The sequence below is a fragment of the Corvus cornix genome, chromosome Z, assembly GCF_000738735.6.
Source record: "Corvus cornix cornix isolate S_Up_H32 chromosome Z, ASM73873v5, whole genome shotgun sequence".
NCBI classification, from domain to species: Eukaryota; Metazoa; Chordata; class Aves; order Passeriformes; family Corvidae; genus Corvus; species Corvus cornix.
In genome coordinates this window covers 52,871,132-52,889,948 of record NC_046357.1, presented here as the reverse complement: position 1 = coordinate 52,889,948, position 18,817 = coordinate 52,871,132, and the positions used below count along the sequence as shown (strand labels likewise).

The 18,817-nt window shown below is 39.1% G+C and overlaps 1 protein-coding gene across 1 annotated transcript in view; it reads right to left on the bottom strand.

Annotated features, from left to right (window-relative positions):
- Positions 1-2,772: 2,772 nt before the first annotated feature.
- PCSK5 (proprotein convertase subtilisin/kexin type 5) overlaps positions 2,773-18,817 on the bottom strand; it is a 225,985-nt gene continuing 209,940 nt past the window's right edge. The window contains exons 28-37 of the mRNA XM_039566779.1: positions 16,638-16,721; positions 15,982-16,177; positions 12,906-13,123; positions 11,667-11,903; positions 10,984-11,211; positions 9,206-9,383; positions 8,006-8,223; positions 5,899-6,014; positions 4,368-4,554; positions 2,773-3,795 (exon numbers count right to left, since the gene is read on the bottom strand). Of these exons, the coding sequence (XP_039422713.1) occupies positions 3,389-3,795; positions 4,368-4,554; positions 5,899-6,014; positions 8,006-8,223; positions 9,206-9,383; positions 10,984-11,211; positions 11,667-11,903; positions 12,906-13,123; positions 15,982-16,177; positions 16,638-16,721 (2,069 nt within the window). The 3' untranslated portion in view covers positions 2,773-3,388. The remainder of the gene's footprint in view (positions 3,796-4,367; positions 4,555-5,898; positions 6,015-8,005; positions 8,224-9,205; positions 9,384-10,983; positions 11,212-11,666; positions 11,904-12,905; positions 13,124-15,981; positions 16,178-16,637; positions 16,722-18,817) is intronic.

Sequence of the window (18,817 nt, the reverse complement as noted above, 5' to 3'; positions counted from 1 at the left end):
ATATGTATCCTCCAAAAACACAAAGTAGAAAGATGAAAGAGAAATTATTAAAACAGAAGGCTGCACTTGCTAGTGTGGTATTTAGAAGAGTTTTAGTATCTGTTACTCTAGAGAAATTAGAAAGATTCGTTTTCCAGGAGACTAGAACTTTATAAATGTTGGTGACAGTGGGAGTTAATATAGAAGCTCGTACATTGTCGCAGTCTCCAGCTTGGTGGTGCCGGATGGTGAGGTGTCACAGCCTTCCTAAAAGCGTCTCCAAGGCGAAGCCACTTGGCAGGACCACCACACACTCACACGTGTACACACACACACACGGACAGCTCCTTAAAATGGGTCGACAGCAAAGAGGCAGGAAGGGCCTTCCTGTAGGGTTCCATGGGAGGAGCTTAATGCAGCCATCCTCATGAAGGGTTCCAGGGACGAAGATTAAGAACTTGGGAGGCTCCAGGTTTATATACCAGAGGGGGAGGGAGCATCAGTGACCAATGATCTGAGGGCACGGGGGGGGGGGGGTACACTGCCAGCACTAGGGAATGGGAAACTGAGGGAGTGGTGATGGGGCAAGGGCCAATGGGGGAACAGGGAGTGGAGAACCTTCTAGGGCAGGGACATATTAGGTACAAAGGGGCAGGGAGGCCAATGGGCCAACCGGGGAAGCAGAAGTGGGGCACATTAACATAGCAAAGCACAGCATCCTGGAGGAAGACTGTTTTGTCACCCTAACCTGGGGAGGTTTTTTGGTACTAGGGACTGTCCCACCAGTGGACTCTCTTTGTTCTTTGTACCACAGGCCCATCAGCCTCCACAGTACATAACTGAAGATGCTGACTTTATGTAATGATCATCTTTTGTAATGCCTGAGAATTTAATTGTGCATTCTTTCTCATGCCAGAGAGTTACAAAGTATAGTACTATCTTCTTTCCTTTTTTAGTTTGTTCTGATGTTATGAAGAACTTGCTTTTCCATAGTGCATACATTTGTCAGTGAAAGAAGTAAGAATTCAGTGCAATGGAATAAGATATATATTTGGACTTTTTTTTGTTACTTGTGAAGAGGTACTTAGATGACAAAATTAGTTTTTTGCATCAGAAAAAAAGAACTGGAAAATGATGATAGTAACAAGGACTAGAAAAGATTAAAAAATAATTGAATGCCTTTATTTTAGGAAAGAGTGGGAGGAACTTAGATTAATAGAAGGCATAAAATAATTCAGAAAAGCAGAATTTCCTTAGCATGCTGTTGTGTTCTCTGTAATTATTTTTTACTGCCTTCTTTGGTTCAACCATGAAGTTTTCCATTAAGTTTCTTTAGAAGCATAACTAGAATTATTTCCTTGTGCTTTTATTTTCTTGGTCTCCTTGTAGACTCAGCAGGGATTTCTAGTGGTAAACTAGAAAGGGGTACAGGTCCCTAAATTTGTGTCTCCTTGAGCACTATCTTCAAACTTAACACATTCAAAACTATTGAATGTGATTTTCTTTTACGGGAGATGTTGATGCTGTTCTGGGCATCCATTGTAAGTGCTGGTATTTGACTGTCTGGATTGGGATAGATAGGCACCCTTCCCCAAAAAATCTAATTTAAAGCCCTCTTCAGGAGTCTGGCAAGTCCCCGACCAAAGATGCTTTTTCCCTGCTTTGTCAGATGGACCCCATTGCCCCCCAGGAAGCCTTTTGCCAGGCATGGCAAAAGGGCTGAGTAACCAAAGCACTATTGTTCTAATCATTTGTTGACGTGCCGGGTTCATCCGGCCATTTCATAATAATATAATTTCATAACCTGAGAGTGCATTGAGAATGCACATTTTTGCATCTATAACTCTGGTTTCAGACTGCTCAGGCATAGCTAGTAATAAGCATTTGAAATGTATGAAAGTATGTCAAAGCACATCCTCACAGTTGTATTGTGAGCCATTAGCAACAAGAATAAAGCATATTGTTAACTTAAACAAGTTTAGGAAACCAGGATAGCAGTATCACCTTTCAAACTGATTTTTCACTCTTCTTTCCGTCTTCCAATTTTTTAGATTTTAAAGTGAAAGATAATGTGTATCTTTCTGAAGTACCTTGCCGTCAAATGTTGCTTTACAACTTCTGCTAAACATAGGTACTTTTTTCAGCTTTTGTGAAGTCACATTACTTCTAATTCGTCTCTCTTGCTTAAGGTGCAGTGACTAGAAGGTTAAAATTAAAATTGGAAGCAATAAACCTCTCCATAAAACATCTTTAATCTTACAGATGGAACTATCCTGAGGTCTTTGGGCATATGTAATACTGAAGATTCCACTGAGGCACTGAGCCATGAAAATCTGGTATTTTTACACAAATCCTTTGCAAACACTGAATCTATATATATAACCTTATTGTTTTTAGAGCAGCTCCTTACTGGAAACCTAGAGAAACTCTGAGAGTGAATGAAATTTAATGAATAACAGCATTTTTAAGATGGTTAAATAATTTATTCTTCACAACAAGCATCCATATTTTCTTTAGAATTATAAATTTTTATTTCTGTAATAATAATAAAAATTACAAGAAAAGTGCTAAATATCCCCTTTGCCATTGTCTGAACGTCCTGAGCCATTTACAATATAAACAACTGGCTGCTTGTGGTGCAGGATGGGTGTGTGTGTGCCATGCTTGTAGACAATACTGCCCTTCATTGTAAACCAAGAAATTCATCTGTAAAATGCAAGATTTTTTGACAAACACTGCAGTAAAGATTAATTGGAGGCTGATATATAAAATATTTTTGTTCTATTTCATACAAACTGTTAATAAAATACAGTTGTAAGAAGCAGTCACAATCATAAGTCTTAAAATATCATGTCATAGATACACGATTTCCCAGGAAAGTACACTGTAAAGATTATAGAGTGGAATGTGTTTGCTTCAGGGAACACCAGCTGATTATGAAGAAAATCAAGTAAACTTTTCCAAGTTGCCTATTCTGTTATGAATTGCTGAGTAACTAATCACAAAGTAGTAAACTACTGGCACCCTCTCCCAGTGGCATTCATCAAGTAGGTACACCCATCTTGCTTATCACATTTCTAGTAGTGATTGGCAAGGTTCTCCATAAAGGTTTGAAGAAAAGTTTGTTTTAGTTACACAAATACATATTGTGAAAGGATTTATTCTCCACACAAATGCACAGGAACTTAATCTCTTAACCAGACTATATCTGGAGTGCTACTTAAAAGCCTAGAAAAAAATGATTTAGACAAAAGTTTCTAGAAATTATTCTGCTCTCACAATAACAAATAGCAAAAAATTTGGAGGTCAGGGTGCTCTCAAGTAACTAAACATATTAACTAAATAGCTATATTTTCATAGGAAAAACAGTCGAGTAGGACTAACTTACAATTAGTAAATTATCAAAAAGTTATCTAAATGAATAACTTTCATCGTCATATTCTAGCTCATCTTCCTCATCATCATCCAAAAGTCCATATTTAAATTTGTGATAAATTATGCCGTCCTTGCCCATGTATACAATGTCATCTTCGTCATCATCATCATCTTCATAATCTCTATCTCTGTATTCAATCACTTGATCCTCGTGGTAACTGGGATTCTTGTGGTAGCTGCTCACAGAGGAAGGAAAGGTTTTGGAGTGATTTGTCAGCTTCTCATACCGTCCTTTACTGACAGGCTGGGTTTTGGTTCGTGCCTTTCTCCAGATGAATACAATTACTCCAATGACAAGCAGAAGCAAGATGCAAGTGATAACAAAGAAAGCAGTTTTGCTTTTTTGCCCAGGAGGTAGAGTTGTCTTTAATACACAGTCATCTACAACAGAAATTAAAAACAAAACAACAACAAAAAAGTGGATGAAATGAGCTTGTATTTGTGTGTGTGAGAGTCTTAAAAAATCCAGTACAGTGTTTAGGACTATTTATATTTTTAACAGCGGTCAACAAAATACCTAACTTTTCTAGTACCACAATGGTGTCTTTGTTGTTCTTATGCTGTAAGGATGTCAATAAGGTTGGGATATCTATTTTTCATTATTTGATTTGAAATAATGAGAAAGAAGCAAAAAAGCTTCTTATTTAGCAGGCTCATGAATGCAGTGATTCAGATATCTCTTCATTGAAGTAAGCTAATTCATAAACCAGTCAGTTTATGAAATGCTGGGCCATTTAATGTAGTAGTTGTGAGTGCAAGAAGTTGCCATCTCCAGCACCAGACATAATGGTTATTATTTGAGTAAAATCTTTCCTGTTTTTGATGCAGCAGTAGAAACACACTGTTTACCAATAACACATTTTCTCTCTAGTCCACTTTTGAGGCAGCATAGTGTCAGCATAATTAACTGTACAACACTTCAGCACTGTTTGTGCTCTTCAGCATGGTCCTACCTTGTGTTTCACTGCAGTCACAGCACTCTGGGGTTTCTGGTAGGTCAGTGGCACTGCAGCAGGGCAGGCAGCGGCTTTCCTCCAGGAAGATCTGCATGCTGGCTGGACAGACTGTGCAGTTGCGAGGACCAGGTCCCTTGCACTCAGTGCATGAGCTGTCACATCTCTCACACTTGGGTTTGTCCACCTTTAAACACAGAACAAAAGCAATACACCTCTAGCTTTGTGTGATTTGGACCTGACCTGGCAGTTCTATGCTGTCATCCACCATCTGGGTTGTCATCTCTGGGCACCATGAGTCTCAATGTGAAAATACAGTAGCAGATTCAAAATTTTCTGTTTTCTGATTTCTCAGTAATCTGCTTGTAGAAGGAGGGTGTAAAGTGTTACAAGAGCTTAGAGATCTCACATAGCTGGGCAGGAAGATAAAATTTACTCATGCTTTTAAGCTTTTTGGGCCAGAAAAGTAACTGACATGGAAGAAGCAATATGAAATACTCTGGGAAAAAGCTGAGAGTATGAATTTTCTTTCTACCCAGGGAAGAAGCAGAAGTAAGGAATAAAGGTGGTTGGAAATTTTTTAACAAAACAGATTTCTGTTAAACTGTGTTCCTTCTTTTTCTACAGAAACAGCTTAGGTTGAAATACTCATCTTAAAGTCCAGACTTCTGGGAACTTTGTACTGGGTAGTACAAAGACTACCAGAGGCCACTGTGATCACACCTGCACTGCAGAATGCTCTGAAGTCAGGTGTTTCAGTGTTTCCAGTGTTCACAGTTCCTGGCCATGGCACATGTTCACTGTGAAGATCTGGCAACTCCAATAAACGTTCATCAAACTTGCTGTTAGGATTGCAAGGCTGTTTATCCTGGATGGAAGAACTTGTGCAAGACTGGAGAATCATAGCTGTTCATAATTTCTTAGAGTCAAAGCTTTTGCAAAGACCTGCAGACCTCTGTGGTCCCCAGGCTCAAATAAGGTTATTTTCCCAGATTCAGTGCTATGAAGTAGGACTGTCAAGGAGATATTCCAGGACAGAGACTCCAGGTTTTGTAGCTCAGGCTGGCATGCCTTGCTGCTATATTCTTGAAAAAATATCTTTAGAAGACAATTGGTGTGGAAATCTGGAAGGTAGGGTGTCCAGATTTATGGCACAGACCCAAACCTAATTGTGGTCCTGCTCTACTAAATATACAGCCCTGTTAACTTCAGCCTGGCCTTCTACTAGAGCTTTCTGCCTGCAAAGCTGTCTATCAAAAATACAGAAGGATTTCTTACAGAAAAGGCATCAGAAATCCAAGAGGAAATCTCAGTTATGCTGGAAAAAACCCTCACTGTATCATTAACAGAACCGATTTGTCCATGTAGTTTTGATAACTTTGTTACTATAGAGTAGCCCCAGAAAGAGAAACAAGGCTTCCCCTGCCAAAAGCACAAAAAAGTAAGCAAACTTAAAGATAAGCACCATCAAAAACTCAGAGAAGAGGAATGTGCTGTTTGTATTGTGTACAAAGAGCCTACAAATAGGTACCTTTTGTCCTGGTGTTTCCTGGACTTTGTATTCACCTACAAAACAGTCTGAGTTGCACATTCCACCTAATAAACTGTAGCTCCATACACAAGATGTGCAGCTGAGTGCTCCATTTCCTAGAAGGGCAAATAACACGACAATATTACAACAGGAAACGTTGTCAGCTAACTTCCTTTGAAAATTATACTGACCAGTGCAATGAACCAAAAGGATGTTTGTCAGTGCAAAAATCATTAGTGAGGAGTTCAACATGAAGAGGTTGGCATTAGAAAAAACTTGTGTCTAGTCTTGGGGCTTTATGTACAAGCAAAATTTATTTCTTTTGTGTTCTGATATTCATGAAAAGATGATTTCAGAATCAGTTGTAAAGGGAACCTCTGACATATTCAGGAAAATAAATTAGGTCAGAGCACTGAAGTAAAACTGTGGAAAACTTTGCCAAATGCTGTCCTTCACAAAATCCATGCTTATTTGCCCTGTTAACTAACTGTTTTCAAACAACAGTGAATTAAGAGATGTTAATGTTTGAATAGAAAAATTAATTATTTAGTTGGATAAGAAAAAAAACATTATCCACTAGGTGCAGGCAGAGCATCATATGCCCTTGTGTGTCAGAGACTCCTTCTAAAGACAGATGCTACATGCAATATTTCTATGGAACACTGAGGTGATGGGTTTGTCTTAAGTGTCAAGATGCACCTGTCCATTTCCCTGCACCTAGACATTTTCTGCTGCTGTCTGACAGGTAGAAAATGAAAATGCAAGTAGCTAACATAAGCAGAAGTTAAACTGCTGAAGTTAGTAACCTTCTACAACACAGAGAACTTACTGTATTACTGTGCAATGTATGGTTTTCCTTACTGCTCATGACAAAGAGACACCATGCTCTTTGCTGCTATATCAGTAATGCAGCTGCATTTCAGACTGCCTTGTAATTCATAATTCTGATGATAAAAATTCTGTCCCATAGTATTTATGCCAAATGTGAAAAACAGAGGATGTAGTGTGTAAATTAATGTCTATCTTTTTTTGTCTGAAATCCAAGCAGAAATATTTCTGCTACTTTTTATAACGTTGTTATACAATTACATTGTAAAAGTTCTTGGATGTGGCTTCACTCTAAGTGTAGTTTCCACATATATTGTTATGTTGCAATTAGCCATCTGTGCTATCCAGTATATTCACTATCCAAAACAGTTTGTGTGTTATGATGTGATATGGTCTTCGAAGCTGCAGTGTGGAACCCATTAGCTATAATCTCATGTTGTTCAGGTAAAAAAGGGCACCAAGTGCCTCCAAGAGGATTAATGCTTTTTGTTTCAGAATTGGTTTAATTAGGAAAACTAAGAAAATTAAAACATGAGTCTCGCAGAGCAAAATTGGTGGTGTCTAAAAGTTAACTTTGAAGAATACATAACTATATTAAAAGCAAGAAACATCACTGCGCTTTTGATTTCTGTTTGCCTTTCAACCTAAAAATGTGCTTTATGGGTCTTTACCCTTCCCACTGTAGACTGTAAAGACGTGTAGTTGGAATTAAGTTCCTTGGCTTTCATGGAGTAGCACACAGTATGACAGCTCAAAGAGTGAGGTACTTTTCAGTTTTTGTTAATATTTGTGTGAAAAATGGCGTCCAGCTCTGAAAGCAAGTGAGCCCATTTTTTTGTGAAGCTGATGAGCATCTTTGTGAGAGGCCTGGCTGATGGAAAATTCATTACTGTTTTCCGGTTTTTTCCACTCACTGACTTGGCAACATGTGACTCAGTCCCAGCCCTCCCTGTTACATGGCTGTCTTTCTGTTTGTGCTCTGTGCTGGAAACAGTTCTGGAGAAAGCTTGACAGGAATTCATATACTTGCATTTACCTCAATTGTCAATGTGGTAGAAATAAATCTATTGACCAGTGAGTGCCACAAGTCACCAAGAGCCAGGAAAAGCCCAGCAATCCCTGGGAGAAGTCTGCATCACCCACTGTGGCTAAAGTCATGGACAGACTGGTAGCACTGTATGTGGTTTGTGTCTTTGTGATGTGTTCCCAAATCTTGGAGCTGACATTCCTGGTGTTTTGATGACCCCTTTTTTGCTCAAAGCAGAACATATGCTTTTACCTTCACAAGTTAAACAGGAAGGGTGGCATCTCTCACAGACATTGTTGTCCTTGTTTTCGTAGTAGTACTGAGGACAAGAGCTAACACATTCGTTTGTGGAGTGCAGCAGGTAGAAATATGTATTACAGGAAAGACAGTCGGTGGGTCGAGGCCCCATACACTCCTTACAACTTTTGTGGCATCTCTCACATGATCCAGTGGAATTTTGTGCGAAATAGCTGAAATAGATCAGACAGGCATAGCTTTGCATAAAGGCCAGCAGTGTCAGGAAAACCAACACTTGTTTAATCCTTAGCTTTTTACTGTGACTACATCAATTTATAAAAATTATACTAAAATGAACACAGATATTTGTAATCTCAGTGAAAATAGAATTAATTTTCTGTAATTCCCCTTGGTCATTGGAATTCAGCCATTGAGCATGACTCTGTACAGAGTTTACATCAAAAATTTCTAAAATCTGACTTGAATTGAGATATAAAGTATTGAAGTAGGGAGGATTCAAAAAAACTCAGCTTGGTTTTGACTGTGTTCTCCTATTTTGTGTGATTTTGCTGAGATATGGTCATTAGAGTTTTCCGGTTTAATGGGATGAACAACCAAAATGATCAGTTGAACTCTAGTTTTAAACTGAATGAACCTGAAACAGAAATCATAGGTTCACTTTCTAAATTTGAATTTCACGAAAGAAGGCTGAATTCACATTTTGAACTTAAATGGATTAATTAAGGAAGTTTCTTGCTAGAATTATGAGTGCTCAGTTCAAAGTTGTTTTAATGGTTGTTTTTGTTATCATAAGCATTAACTCAATGAAAAAAAAATATAACCTTATCCAAACTTCATGTTAAGTGGAGGCCACAATGGTGCTTGGAGGTTCTTCTGTCTGTGCTCAGGCTGACTGACAAATAACTTAGTATACTTGTCTGGTTCATACTATTCTGTACAGAGGTAGCCAAGAGCATCCTCTGAGTGTAAAATGTCCATACCACAACTAAGTAGTTCCCATCTGGGCACCAGTTTTAGAGTTTTCTACAGTGAAGGGAGGTTTTCCACCACTTGTGTACTGTGAAAATACAAGAAATTTTCTCCTGAAAACAAAACTCAGTTCTATTTCACACTGATGTAGAATGCTGCAGCATGATCTAGTTTCTCAAAGCCCTCTCTGTGATGCAGCTCTTAGCAAAAGGTCTTGGATCTTACCCTTCTGGACACTGGGTTACACATCCTTTTCCTTGTCTGTACCCGCCTGGTTTGCAGGAAAGGCAGTGTGAGCTGTGTTTTCCAGTGCAAGTGTCACAGGTGCTGTGGCAGGCAGAACATTGCCCCTCCGTGCTGTCAGCATAATATCCATCTGGGCACGTTTCAACACAGGTTCTGTCTGCACAGACAACAATGCAAAGTAACCCATCGTGTTCAGGATTTGCTACTATAAAACATCTCATACAGCTGTACTAGAGCAAACTATCAGGAGGAAATGCGGATAGATAGTGTATCAGAACAGGAAAACCAAATGCTGGGGTATAGTAATTATTTTTTTATTCTTATCAATTATTAGTCCTCATTTCTGTGTTTTATGCATATTAGCAAGCCCTTCAGCACAGGCAAGTTTTTATCTTTGTGAAATATAAAGGAGCATAATAATGAACAGCAGAAGTGATTTCCTTCAGAATAATCAAAAGTAGTAAAGCAACTTTCTATCTGCACTGCTATTTTCCCTAGATTTCACTCTAAGCATCAATCTCATTTCATTCTGTGTAGATGATGGATCTGATGGTAAATTTGAGATTTAATGTCATTTGTTTACTGGTCTTTACCCTTGTCTGTGGCTTCTACTTTGTGTTATGGAATTAAATGTCTTTAATGCTGCAAAGCCAGGTAAATCCATTTTTTTTTCAATGAAATTTCAGTTGTTGTAGTAGGAATCCTGAATGAGAAGTTAGTAGTTTTGTAATTAGCTGCAAGTGCATAAACCTAATAAAGTAGTAATTATTCATTTGTTGTTTGTACTTATTACATAGTTTGTCTTGATAGTTTTGCTGCTTGGGTTGCAATTCGTCAAAGGAAGGAACTTCCAGGTTTGGTGTTTTCTCATTTTCATCTCAGTTCCAGTATGTTTATCTATATGTGTCCATCAATGTTACCAGTTGTAATGGTGCAAAACAGCTGAGTGTGTTGGTAGAAAAGATAAGTCTGATGCAAGGCCTCAGAAATATAGGAATGTAAAATCTGCATTAGAATTAGACTCAAAAAGCTTAGGTTCACTTTTAATTTACACTGGTTTTTAGATTTTTCCTGCATGAAGGATTATTTAATATTTTTTTCTCCCAATGATTTTCTAAAATTTTTGTTTGCTTTTAGAAGAGTATGCAGAAAAGAATTGTTTTGGATTGGAGATTTTATAATTTTTTCCTATTTGTTTCTAAGATGGTATAGTCTCAAACCTACTCTTTGTCAGAATAGTCTCAAGCCTACTCCAAAGTCAGAAAAGTAATTTTGCACCTTAGCTACCCACTAGATGATGACCTAGTGATCCCTTTTAACAGATGTTTAAGTTTTCCTTTCCCCATGATATTGCTGCAGGGTTTAAAGAAGCCAACATGAAAATGTGTACCTTTTATGGATACATTAACAGCAGCAACAACAACAACAAATCTAATGATAGCCCTCTTTTAAAGTCTTTGTAGGAAATGATAGGAAGAGTACATAGCAAGTAAATTAAAAAAATGAGTTTTGTTTAATCATGGTGTTTGTTGCTATTTAGAAGTCCTGCATTGTGGTGGCAAGCCCTGCCTCACAAGGAGTTTCCACATAGCCCCACTGAAAAAATAATCTCTGCACAATTTAACTACTTGTCATGTCCTCTTTACGGCATTTAGATTGGTTAATGGACCCCAAATGCTTTATGAATGTGATGAAAACTTGTACATTCCATGCTTTCAATGTAGAATGAAATCTAGAGGCAAGAGAGAGACACTTACTGAGAAGATAGTGGTTATTTACACAGCTAAGACACTGGTTTTCAGTGGGTCCTGAGCAGTGGAAGCATTTCTTGTGGCAAGGTTTGCAGGTCTGAATTTCCTCAATGTAGTACTCAGTGGGAGAGCAGTATCCAGATAACATACAGTGCCCATTATGGTTCAGTATCTGTCCATTTCTGCAAGTTAGGCAGGCAGTGGAAGAACAAGTCTGGCATGTCCTGTTGCATGCTGAAAAGGACAAACAGTAGGAATTTCACCATTTCTTGCTTTCTCTCAAAGTATTATTACAGCTTTTATTTTTGAAGGAGCAGCTGTAATCTGAGGATGAAAGCCTGAGGGAAATAATTTTCAATCTTATGCAAGTAGTTCCTTAGGTTTTCTTTTGCATCAATACTGCTTTTGCAAAACTGACTAGACTCCAGCAATTCTGTAGCCATTCTCAGCATTTTACTAGAGTGGTTGCCTGTAATAATAAACATATGTATCCTTGCTACCCCCCTCTCTGCTTTCTTCAAATTTTACTGTCTACATTAAGCCCAATTCTTTTTCTGCATTAGCTATCCTCTTCAACTCCGAGACACTGGTATCAACATTAGCTGTCACACGCACACCCTTAGGGGGTGGCCTTTAAACAGACCCACTTGTATCTCAATATTCTTCTGGGGAAAACAGCAGCTGCCAACCTTGGCAGTCTTTGGTGGCTTCTTCATAGTAACTCCCTTCAGGGCACTCTTCAAAACACATGCCATTGTAAAGGACAGACAAGCTGAAAGTGCATGCTGTGCAGTCATCAGAATTCGGCCCGTTGCAATTCTGGCAGTCGGCATGGCAGGGAAAGCAGTGCTTGTCTTCAGGGTAGAATTGTGAAGGGCATTCCTGCACACACTTCCCCTTGTGCAGGAAAAACTCGTCCATACACTCTACAGGGGACAGCAGAACACAGGTAAGCAAACAAGCAGCAAATTCTGACCTAAGTGTCAGAGCAGGTAAATCCTAGGAAACATAAAATTCTGGATTGCCTGTCATTACAGAAGTCATCAGAACACCTTGAAAAGGCAGGACTTCCTTTTTCAAGTCTTTCCCCTCCAAAACACCTATATTGGCCCAACCCTCAAATGGTGTCCTCTGTGTTACAACAAGAAACTGTGAAAAAAAGTCACTTGCTCAGCTTTGGTGATATTAACCAAGCCATTTGACACTGATATATAGATGGCCTTTTTCGGATATTCTTCTGCATTATGAACTTCCTGCAAAATCAGGAATGTACGTATATGAAGTTTTGTTTAGTTTATTATTAAAATATGAGTTTAGCCTAAATGACCTAAATGTTTGTCTTCGCCTAGAGCTGTGAATAAGTTGCTATTTTATTATGAGTATTAGGTTTAATATGTTTGTTTATGGTTTGGCTGGTTAATTGGTTGGTTTTTTATTTTATCTATGTTTATGTTTCCAGAATGGCTCACTCAATATTAACCATACTGGAAATCTTGAGGGGGGGGTGGGGGAGGTATTCAGCCTCACCAGGATACCGAAGGCTTTCCTAATATGTTTTTTTACAGGGATTTCTTTCTCTAACAGGAGTAGTCATCTGCAAAAATTGTAAAGAGGTGTGAAGTTCAACTGAGCAAGGAAAGAAACATTCTGTATTTCACATTGGTGCACAGATCCAAGTTTTTAGGGTTGGATATACTAGATCAGAAATAAAATCAAACCAGCAGGAATCTCTGAAGAACCACAGGACCAGGCAAAGCTATGTGAAATCTTTACAGATTAGTCATTTAGTCTCATCATAATCTATTTTAGAGATTAACAATGATATGCACGTCACTTTTTACTTTTCCACATTACTGATTTTCTGTCAGTCTCTCTCCAGACAGATCCAGGTGGATTTTAGTCTGCACAAGAGCAGTTCTTTGTAATACCTTTGCATATTTCATCGTGAATACATTCCTGGCACATTTTGGGGCAGTGTTTGCAGGTTCCCTCAGAGGCAAAATGCTTCTCTGAACAAGTAGCTTTACATTCCCAGTGCTCCAGAAGCAAAGGACTTTTACAGGACAGGCATTGGGTTGCACTTCCCATACATGTCTTACAGGTTCCACTGCATTCCTTGCAAGTCTCAGAATCATTAAAATATCCCCTATGGAATGAAAAAAACACAAAGCAGACTGCTGGTCACTCCAGGCTATGAGAATTATGACTCCAAATGAGACTTTCCCAGCACACACACTTCACTAGATCAAACATGTTTCTCACACAATTTTTTGCCCATCTTCTGCTTAACATCCCCTGTGTCTGAGAGCAGAAAATGTGCATGGTTAGTGCTATTTGAAGGGCTTTCCTTTTTTCTTGTACCTCTGTCTATGTTGAACTTTTGTGTCTTTATTTTTCCTGTATGTAAATTTTGGGAAAACATGCAATCTCTAGCCTTGTGCAGCTGACCTGCAACACTGATATCAAGGAAAGAAAGAGAAGTGTAACCTCAGTGGCTCTAGAGAGGAGAAAGAGAAGAGAAGAGAAGACTCTGGAAATGTGGAGGCTAGGAAGAATGAGGGCAGGGATTGAAGAAAAACAGCAAAAAGCAGGATATTTGCATAGTACCTTGCTTTACTGAGATCAAGCTGGAGATGGCAAAGGAGGAGTACATTTTGCTGGTATGTGTGGTGTGAGAGCAAATGTAGACAGCCACATCTGGGAGTACTAGTCATAAATACAGAAAAAATCTGCACCTCGGCTTCAAGTGAAGATGCATAAAAGAGATGCTGAATTCAATCTGTCTACACTCTCAAAACCAAATTGTTGCAAGGTTAAAGGATGGGTAAATTGACATTTTGAGATGATTGCTAATCCACAGAGCCATTGATGAAAACTAAATAAGTTGAGATAGAAAGTACTCCTAGAATATGTACTTTACATTAACAAAATTGTTATTCCTTATAGAGGAGTGCTTCTTCTTCCCTTCTTGGTTGTGACCTTTCCAAAGAAAGTCTGGGGAAATGCATTAGGAGCAAGGTTAGAGAAAAGGTAGGAGGAACTGTGCCTGTCACATACTCTCATCTTTTTTTATTCTCCAACTTTTATCAAGGTCCTGCAACTACTTCTCACAGTCCTATCATGTTTTCTTGTTCCAAAGTTGAGTACTTGGTTAGCCCAGTCTTCTAAAATTCCCCTGTCAGAAATTAATCATGCAGTAAGTCAAACCTTTTTATCCCTTACAACATGTCCCAAAACCCAAACCAACCCATTTAATAAAGAGTCTCATTTTTTGCTCCAGTGGAAAGTAGTTGAGTCTCAAAAACTTTACCTCAGAGTCTGAAACTGGAGTTTAAACCTTGTGAATTTTGCTCAATGATGGGAAGCCAATACTTACAGTCTAGAACTTGGAAAAAAAGAGGGATAATAACACCTGAAATGACTAGTGCTATATAAAAATTTTGATTTGTTATGCTGACTCTGGGTGGAATTACTGGGAAATGAGTACTGACAAGAGACATATTAATGTCGAAACACAGTTAATGGTTGTATGCCTCAGTTTCTAATATTAAAATTTGTTTCTGGACTAGAGTAGGCTTTAGTGCAATTACCTTGCATTTACTGCGACATTTGATGAAGAAAACCTGTCCCACTGGCCCTCATTGACTTACTTGACAAAATTACCAGGAAGGCAGTGGCAGAGAGATTGCAAGAAAAGCAGGAGCTGCACATTTTTCTGAAGAAAAAAGGTTAACTAAGCAAGGCTTTTTTTCTGCATTGCACTGGTTTTATGTATATGTAGATGTTGGTGTGACCCAGCCCACTGCAGGGCTGGGGCAGTGTGATGCCAATCAATCCCAGCCCATCCCCTGGATCGAGTTTCCCGAAGAGGCAGACTCAGAGGGTGGGTCGAGGGGCGGCTCAGAAGCCTAAGCCGCACCCCCTGGGCGGTGCCCGGGTACAAGCCGCCTCCCCCGGTTCGGGAAAATTCTCGGTTACTCGGTTGTTCGCTGGTTCTCTGTTACAACTCCCGCCTCTCGGTTTCCCCCCAGTGGTTCTTGTTAATTTGTATCCTCCCCCTGGGTTGTAACTCATTGGTTGTTTTCCCCTTTCACCAGGGTTTTCAAATTCCCTATAAAACTGAGGACGAGCCTCAGGGGATCATCCCATCACTTCCCATCACATTCCATCCCTCCTGAGCTTGTTCGGGGTGCGAAACTTCTCACAATAAACCTGTTAGGAGCCAGACCAGAACAGCCTCTCTCTTCCTTTGTCTCCGAGCTAACGTGAGCTGATACCATCAGCTCCTGCCGTGTCCCGTCTGCAAAGAAGCCAGCTAGCTGGCTCAGCCAGCAGCCCTTTTCCTGATGCCGAAGTCGCTTCAGCGACGCACAGAAGTAACGCAGTTGGACTCTCTCTGACCTGAGGCATGCCAGCGCTCATGCCTCGAGCACCTAGAACTGCGTTAGGTGTAGACAAGATGAATGCTGAAGAAAAAAAACACAGAAAAGAGAGAACCTGATCTACTCATGGGCCTGATCTAATATCCATTGCAGTCAAATGGGAATATTTTTAAATTCCACTTGTAAAAAATATATAAAATAAATATGAGCCAAAGAGAAAAACACACATTAAGCACTGTATTTACGTATCAGGGCTCTGATACATTCACTGTCTGAGTTCATACCAATGCTCTGTACTACTCGGAGGAAGGAGCAAGTCTGGAGAATGTCTAGAACTTCTATTATCATTTGCCATGAAGTATGATGTTCCTACTGAATTCATTGAGACCTGTTCCATCTTTCATAGGATTTAATGTCTTACCTTCACTTTTGATTTTTTTACTTTTTCTCCAACCAAAAGAAAATACTGTTTATTCAGGCAGTCTGAAAACTACATTCACCTTCGTTTCTGGTAGCTTGGGTTAGGTTAAGGTCTTCCTTGAAAGTTTAATAACGAATTCTGAACTTTAAAGAGAAAGAGCACAGAGAAAAAATTAGAGATGATATAAGAGGGGTTACTTACTCAGGGCACTCCTCTAAACATCTGCCTTTGTGGAGGAAGAATGGCTGGTTCTGTTCAGACTGACACTTCTGACAGTGCCAGTGGTCGGAGCACACCTCACAGTCATCGCCGCAAATCTCGCACTTTCCACTTGCAGTGTTGCCAAAATATTTTTGAGGGCACAGAGAAACACAGGTATCATGGATGAGAAATTTTCCTGTCAGAAGAGCACCCCAGGGGAGTAAAGGCATCAATTAGACATATATTTAAAAGATTTTTGCCTTGGATGGCTATAAAAAAGCTTTCAACTTCTCAAAATTCAACTCTGGTTCTTAAAAGAATGAATAAAACATTCTTTAAGATATTTCCCAAAATATTTTCCTCAGACTTCACTGAAATTTACAGTTAGAAGGAATCTTCAGGATTATCTAGTATGTCTTGCTGAAGAAATCCCTATTGAGTAATTCCTGCATCACGTCTACAGATTTTAGTTGAGAGAAAAGGAACACTGTCAATATGACAATTTTCTTAAACCATATCACCAAGGGTTGGTTGCCTATTGTTTAAGCTGTTGAGGGACTTTGTAGTGACCACCGACAAAAACATTCTCTGGAAGCATGTAGGTTACAAAATATTATAGTCACTTGCAAACTTATCCAAGGAAGCTGAAATGTTACCTTGTGGACATGAAGTACACACATCAGCAGATTTCTCACAAGTCATACATGAAGAGTCACAGGACAGCAATTTTCTATTTCCATCTGGGGTGAAAGGGGAAAAAAGTTCAATTTTTTACCATCTGGTTTTGTTAATTTCTCCTCCCTTCAGGAGGGACACTTCCTGTGGCTTTTCCTAAGGTATTTTGAAAATGCACTTCTGTGAATTTTTGGAATTCATGAAGTTGAAGAACTTAATGATTGTATTTGACTCATCTCTCCTAAATGGTAATTTAAGAGTTATGTTAAAGGAAAATATAAATGTTTTCCTCACATTCACTAAGGCATTGTTCTGGACTGCTCATCACAAATGAGAATAATAATGGATTTAGTTTTATAATTAACCAAATAATCTTAATTTCAGTGTAGTGCACCAAACCCAAATACAGATGTATAATACTAATAGATTGCAAACAGAATGATCTAGAAAGTACGTACATTTAGGGACATGGTTTAGTGTGGTATTTCATGGACATTTTGAATGAAATTGTTCAGAACACCATTGCCCTATAACCTAAAATTTCTGAGTCAGAAGGAGACAGGAATCATATAATCACAGAATATGTAGATTTGGAAGGGACCCATCAGTATCATCAAAGTCCAACTCCTGGCCCTGTGCAGGACACACCATAAGCTGAGACCATTGTCCAAATGCTTCTTGAACTTTGTCAGACTTGGTGCTGTGTCCATTTCCCTGGAGAGCTTGTTCCAGTACTCAATCACCCTCTGGGTGAAAAATCTTTTCCTGGTATCCAACGTAAACCTCTCCTGACTCAGCCTCCTGCCTTTTTCTTGAGCCCTCTCACTGGTCACAAGAGTGAGAGATCCATACCCGCTGCTCCACTTACCCATGTGAGAATGTTGAAGACCACAATGAAGTCTCCTTTACTCTAGGCTGAGCAAACCAAGTGACCTCAGTCTCTCCTTGCAAACCTTCCCTTCCAGGCCCTTCACCATTCTCATGGCCCTCCTTTGGACATTCCCTATTAGCTTTCTGTCTTTTCTGTATTGTGGTGCCCAAATCTGCACACAGTCCTCAAGCTGAGGCTGCATCAGACCTGGTCAATCCCCTCTTTTGACCAGTTGTCAATGCTGTTCTTAAAGCATCCCGGCACATGCTTGGCCCTCCTGGCTGCCAGGGCACACTGTTCACTCACATTCAACTTGCCATCGATCAGAGCACCCAGGTCCCTTTCCGCAGTGCTTCTCTTCAGCCTCTGTACAAGAAACCAGGATTGTACTGTCCCAAGGTGCAGAATCCAGCATTTGCCCAAGTTAAAATTCATACTGTTGGCAATTGCCCGTTCTCCCCTGCTGAATACCTTTTTCCTGTATTTCAGGTTACAACATGTCCTGCTAGGAGGACTCCACTGTATATAATTGCACCTGAGTGCAGAGGGCAGTTTGAGTCTTTTTCAAGGTATGTAGCACATAAGCATTTTGACTTCTCTTATGCAAATAATCCTCAAACAGATAATTGCTTACTTTTGTGAGATTCACTGTCAAAGCATTTCTTGGAGAGACTATGTCTTAGCTTCATGTTTTTCATTACTCTCCATTATTTAACAAAGCTTTAAGAAGTGTCCTTAATGTTGACTGTAAGAATATAAGAAATACTCCACAGAAGTTGGATGTTACAAGGTTTTCTATTATCGTAACTTTATTTATGCAAAGCTTCTCTCTTTTGCTGGTTTTGAGTGAAGATCAGGTGAAGTTAAGCAGGGAAGTTGTTAACTATTGCTGAAGAATATTTAAAGGAGTTCATTCTTTCTAAATGTTTGAAACCTTAGAATGAAAAATAAAGATATTTTTTGGTGAACTAGTTCTTATTTCTGTTTCCTTTTTGCAGTATGTCGTGGTTTTTGTAATTGTAACTAGTTGCCACCAGAGGGGAATGTATGCAAGCAATTAGGCTTCTGTTGACAACAGAAACAACATTTTGTTTCCAGTCAAATATAAGTACTTAAATTTCCCAATTTAAATATTGATAGAAGAAATTAGTAAAAATTATTTTTTTTAAAAAATTCTGGGCAGGTAAAATGAGTCTTTCTTGTGACTGTGGCTTTCATTTACTAAAAAAACAGAAATACAACACATATTTAGAATAATGTGAACGTTTTAAATGTAAGTTTCCTTCACAG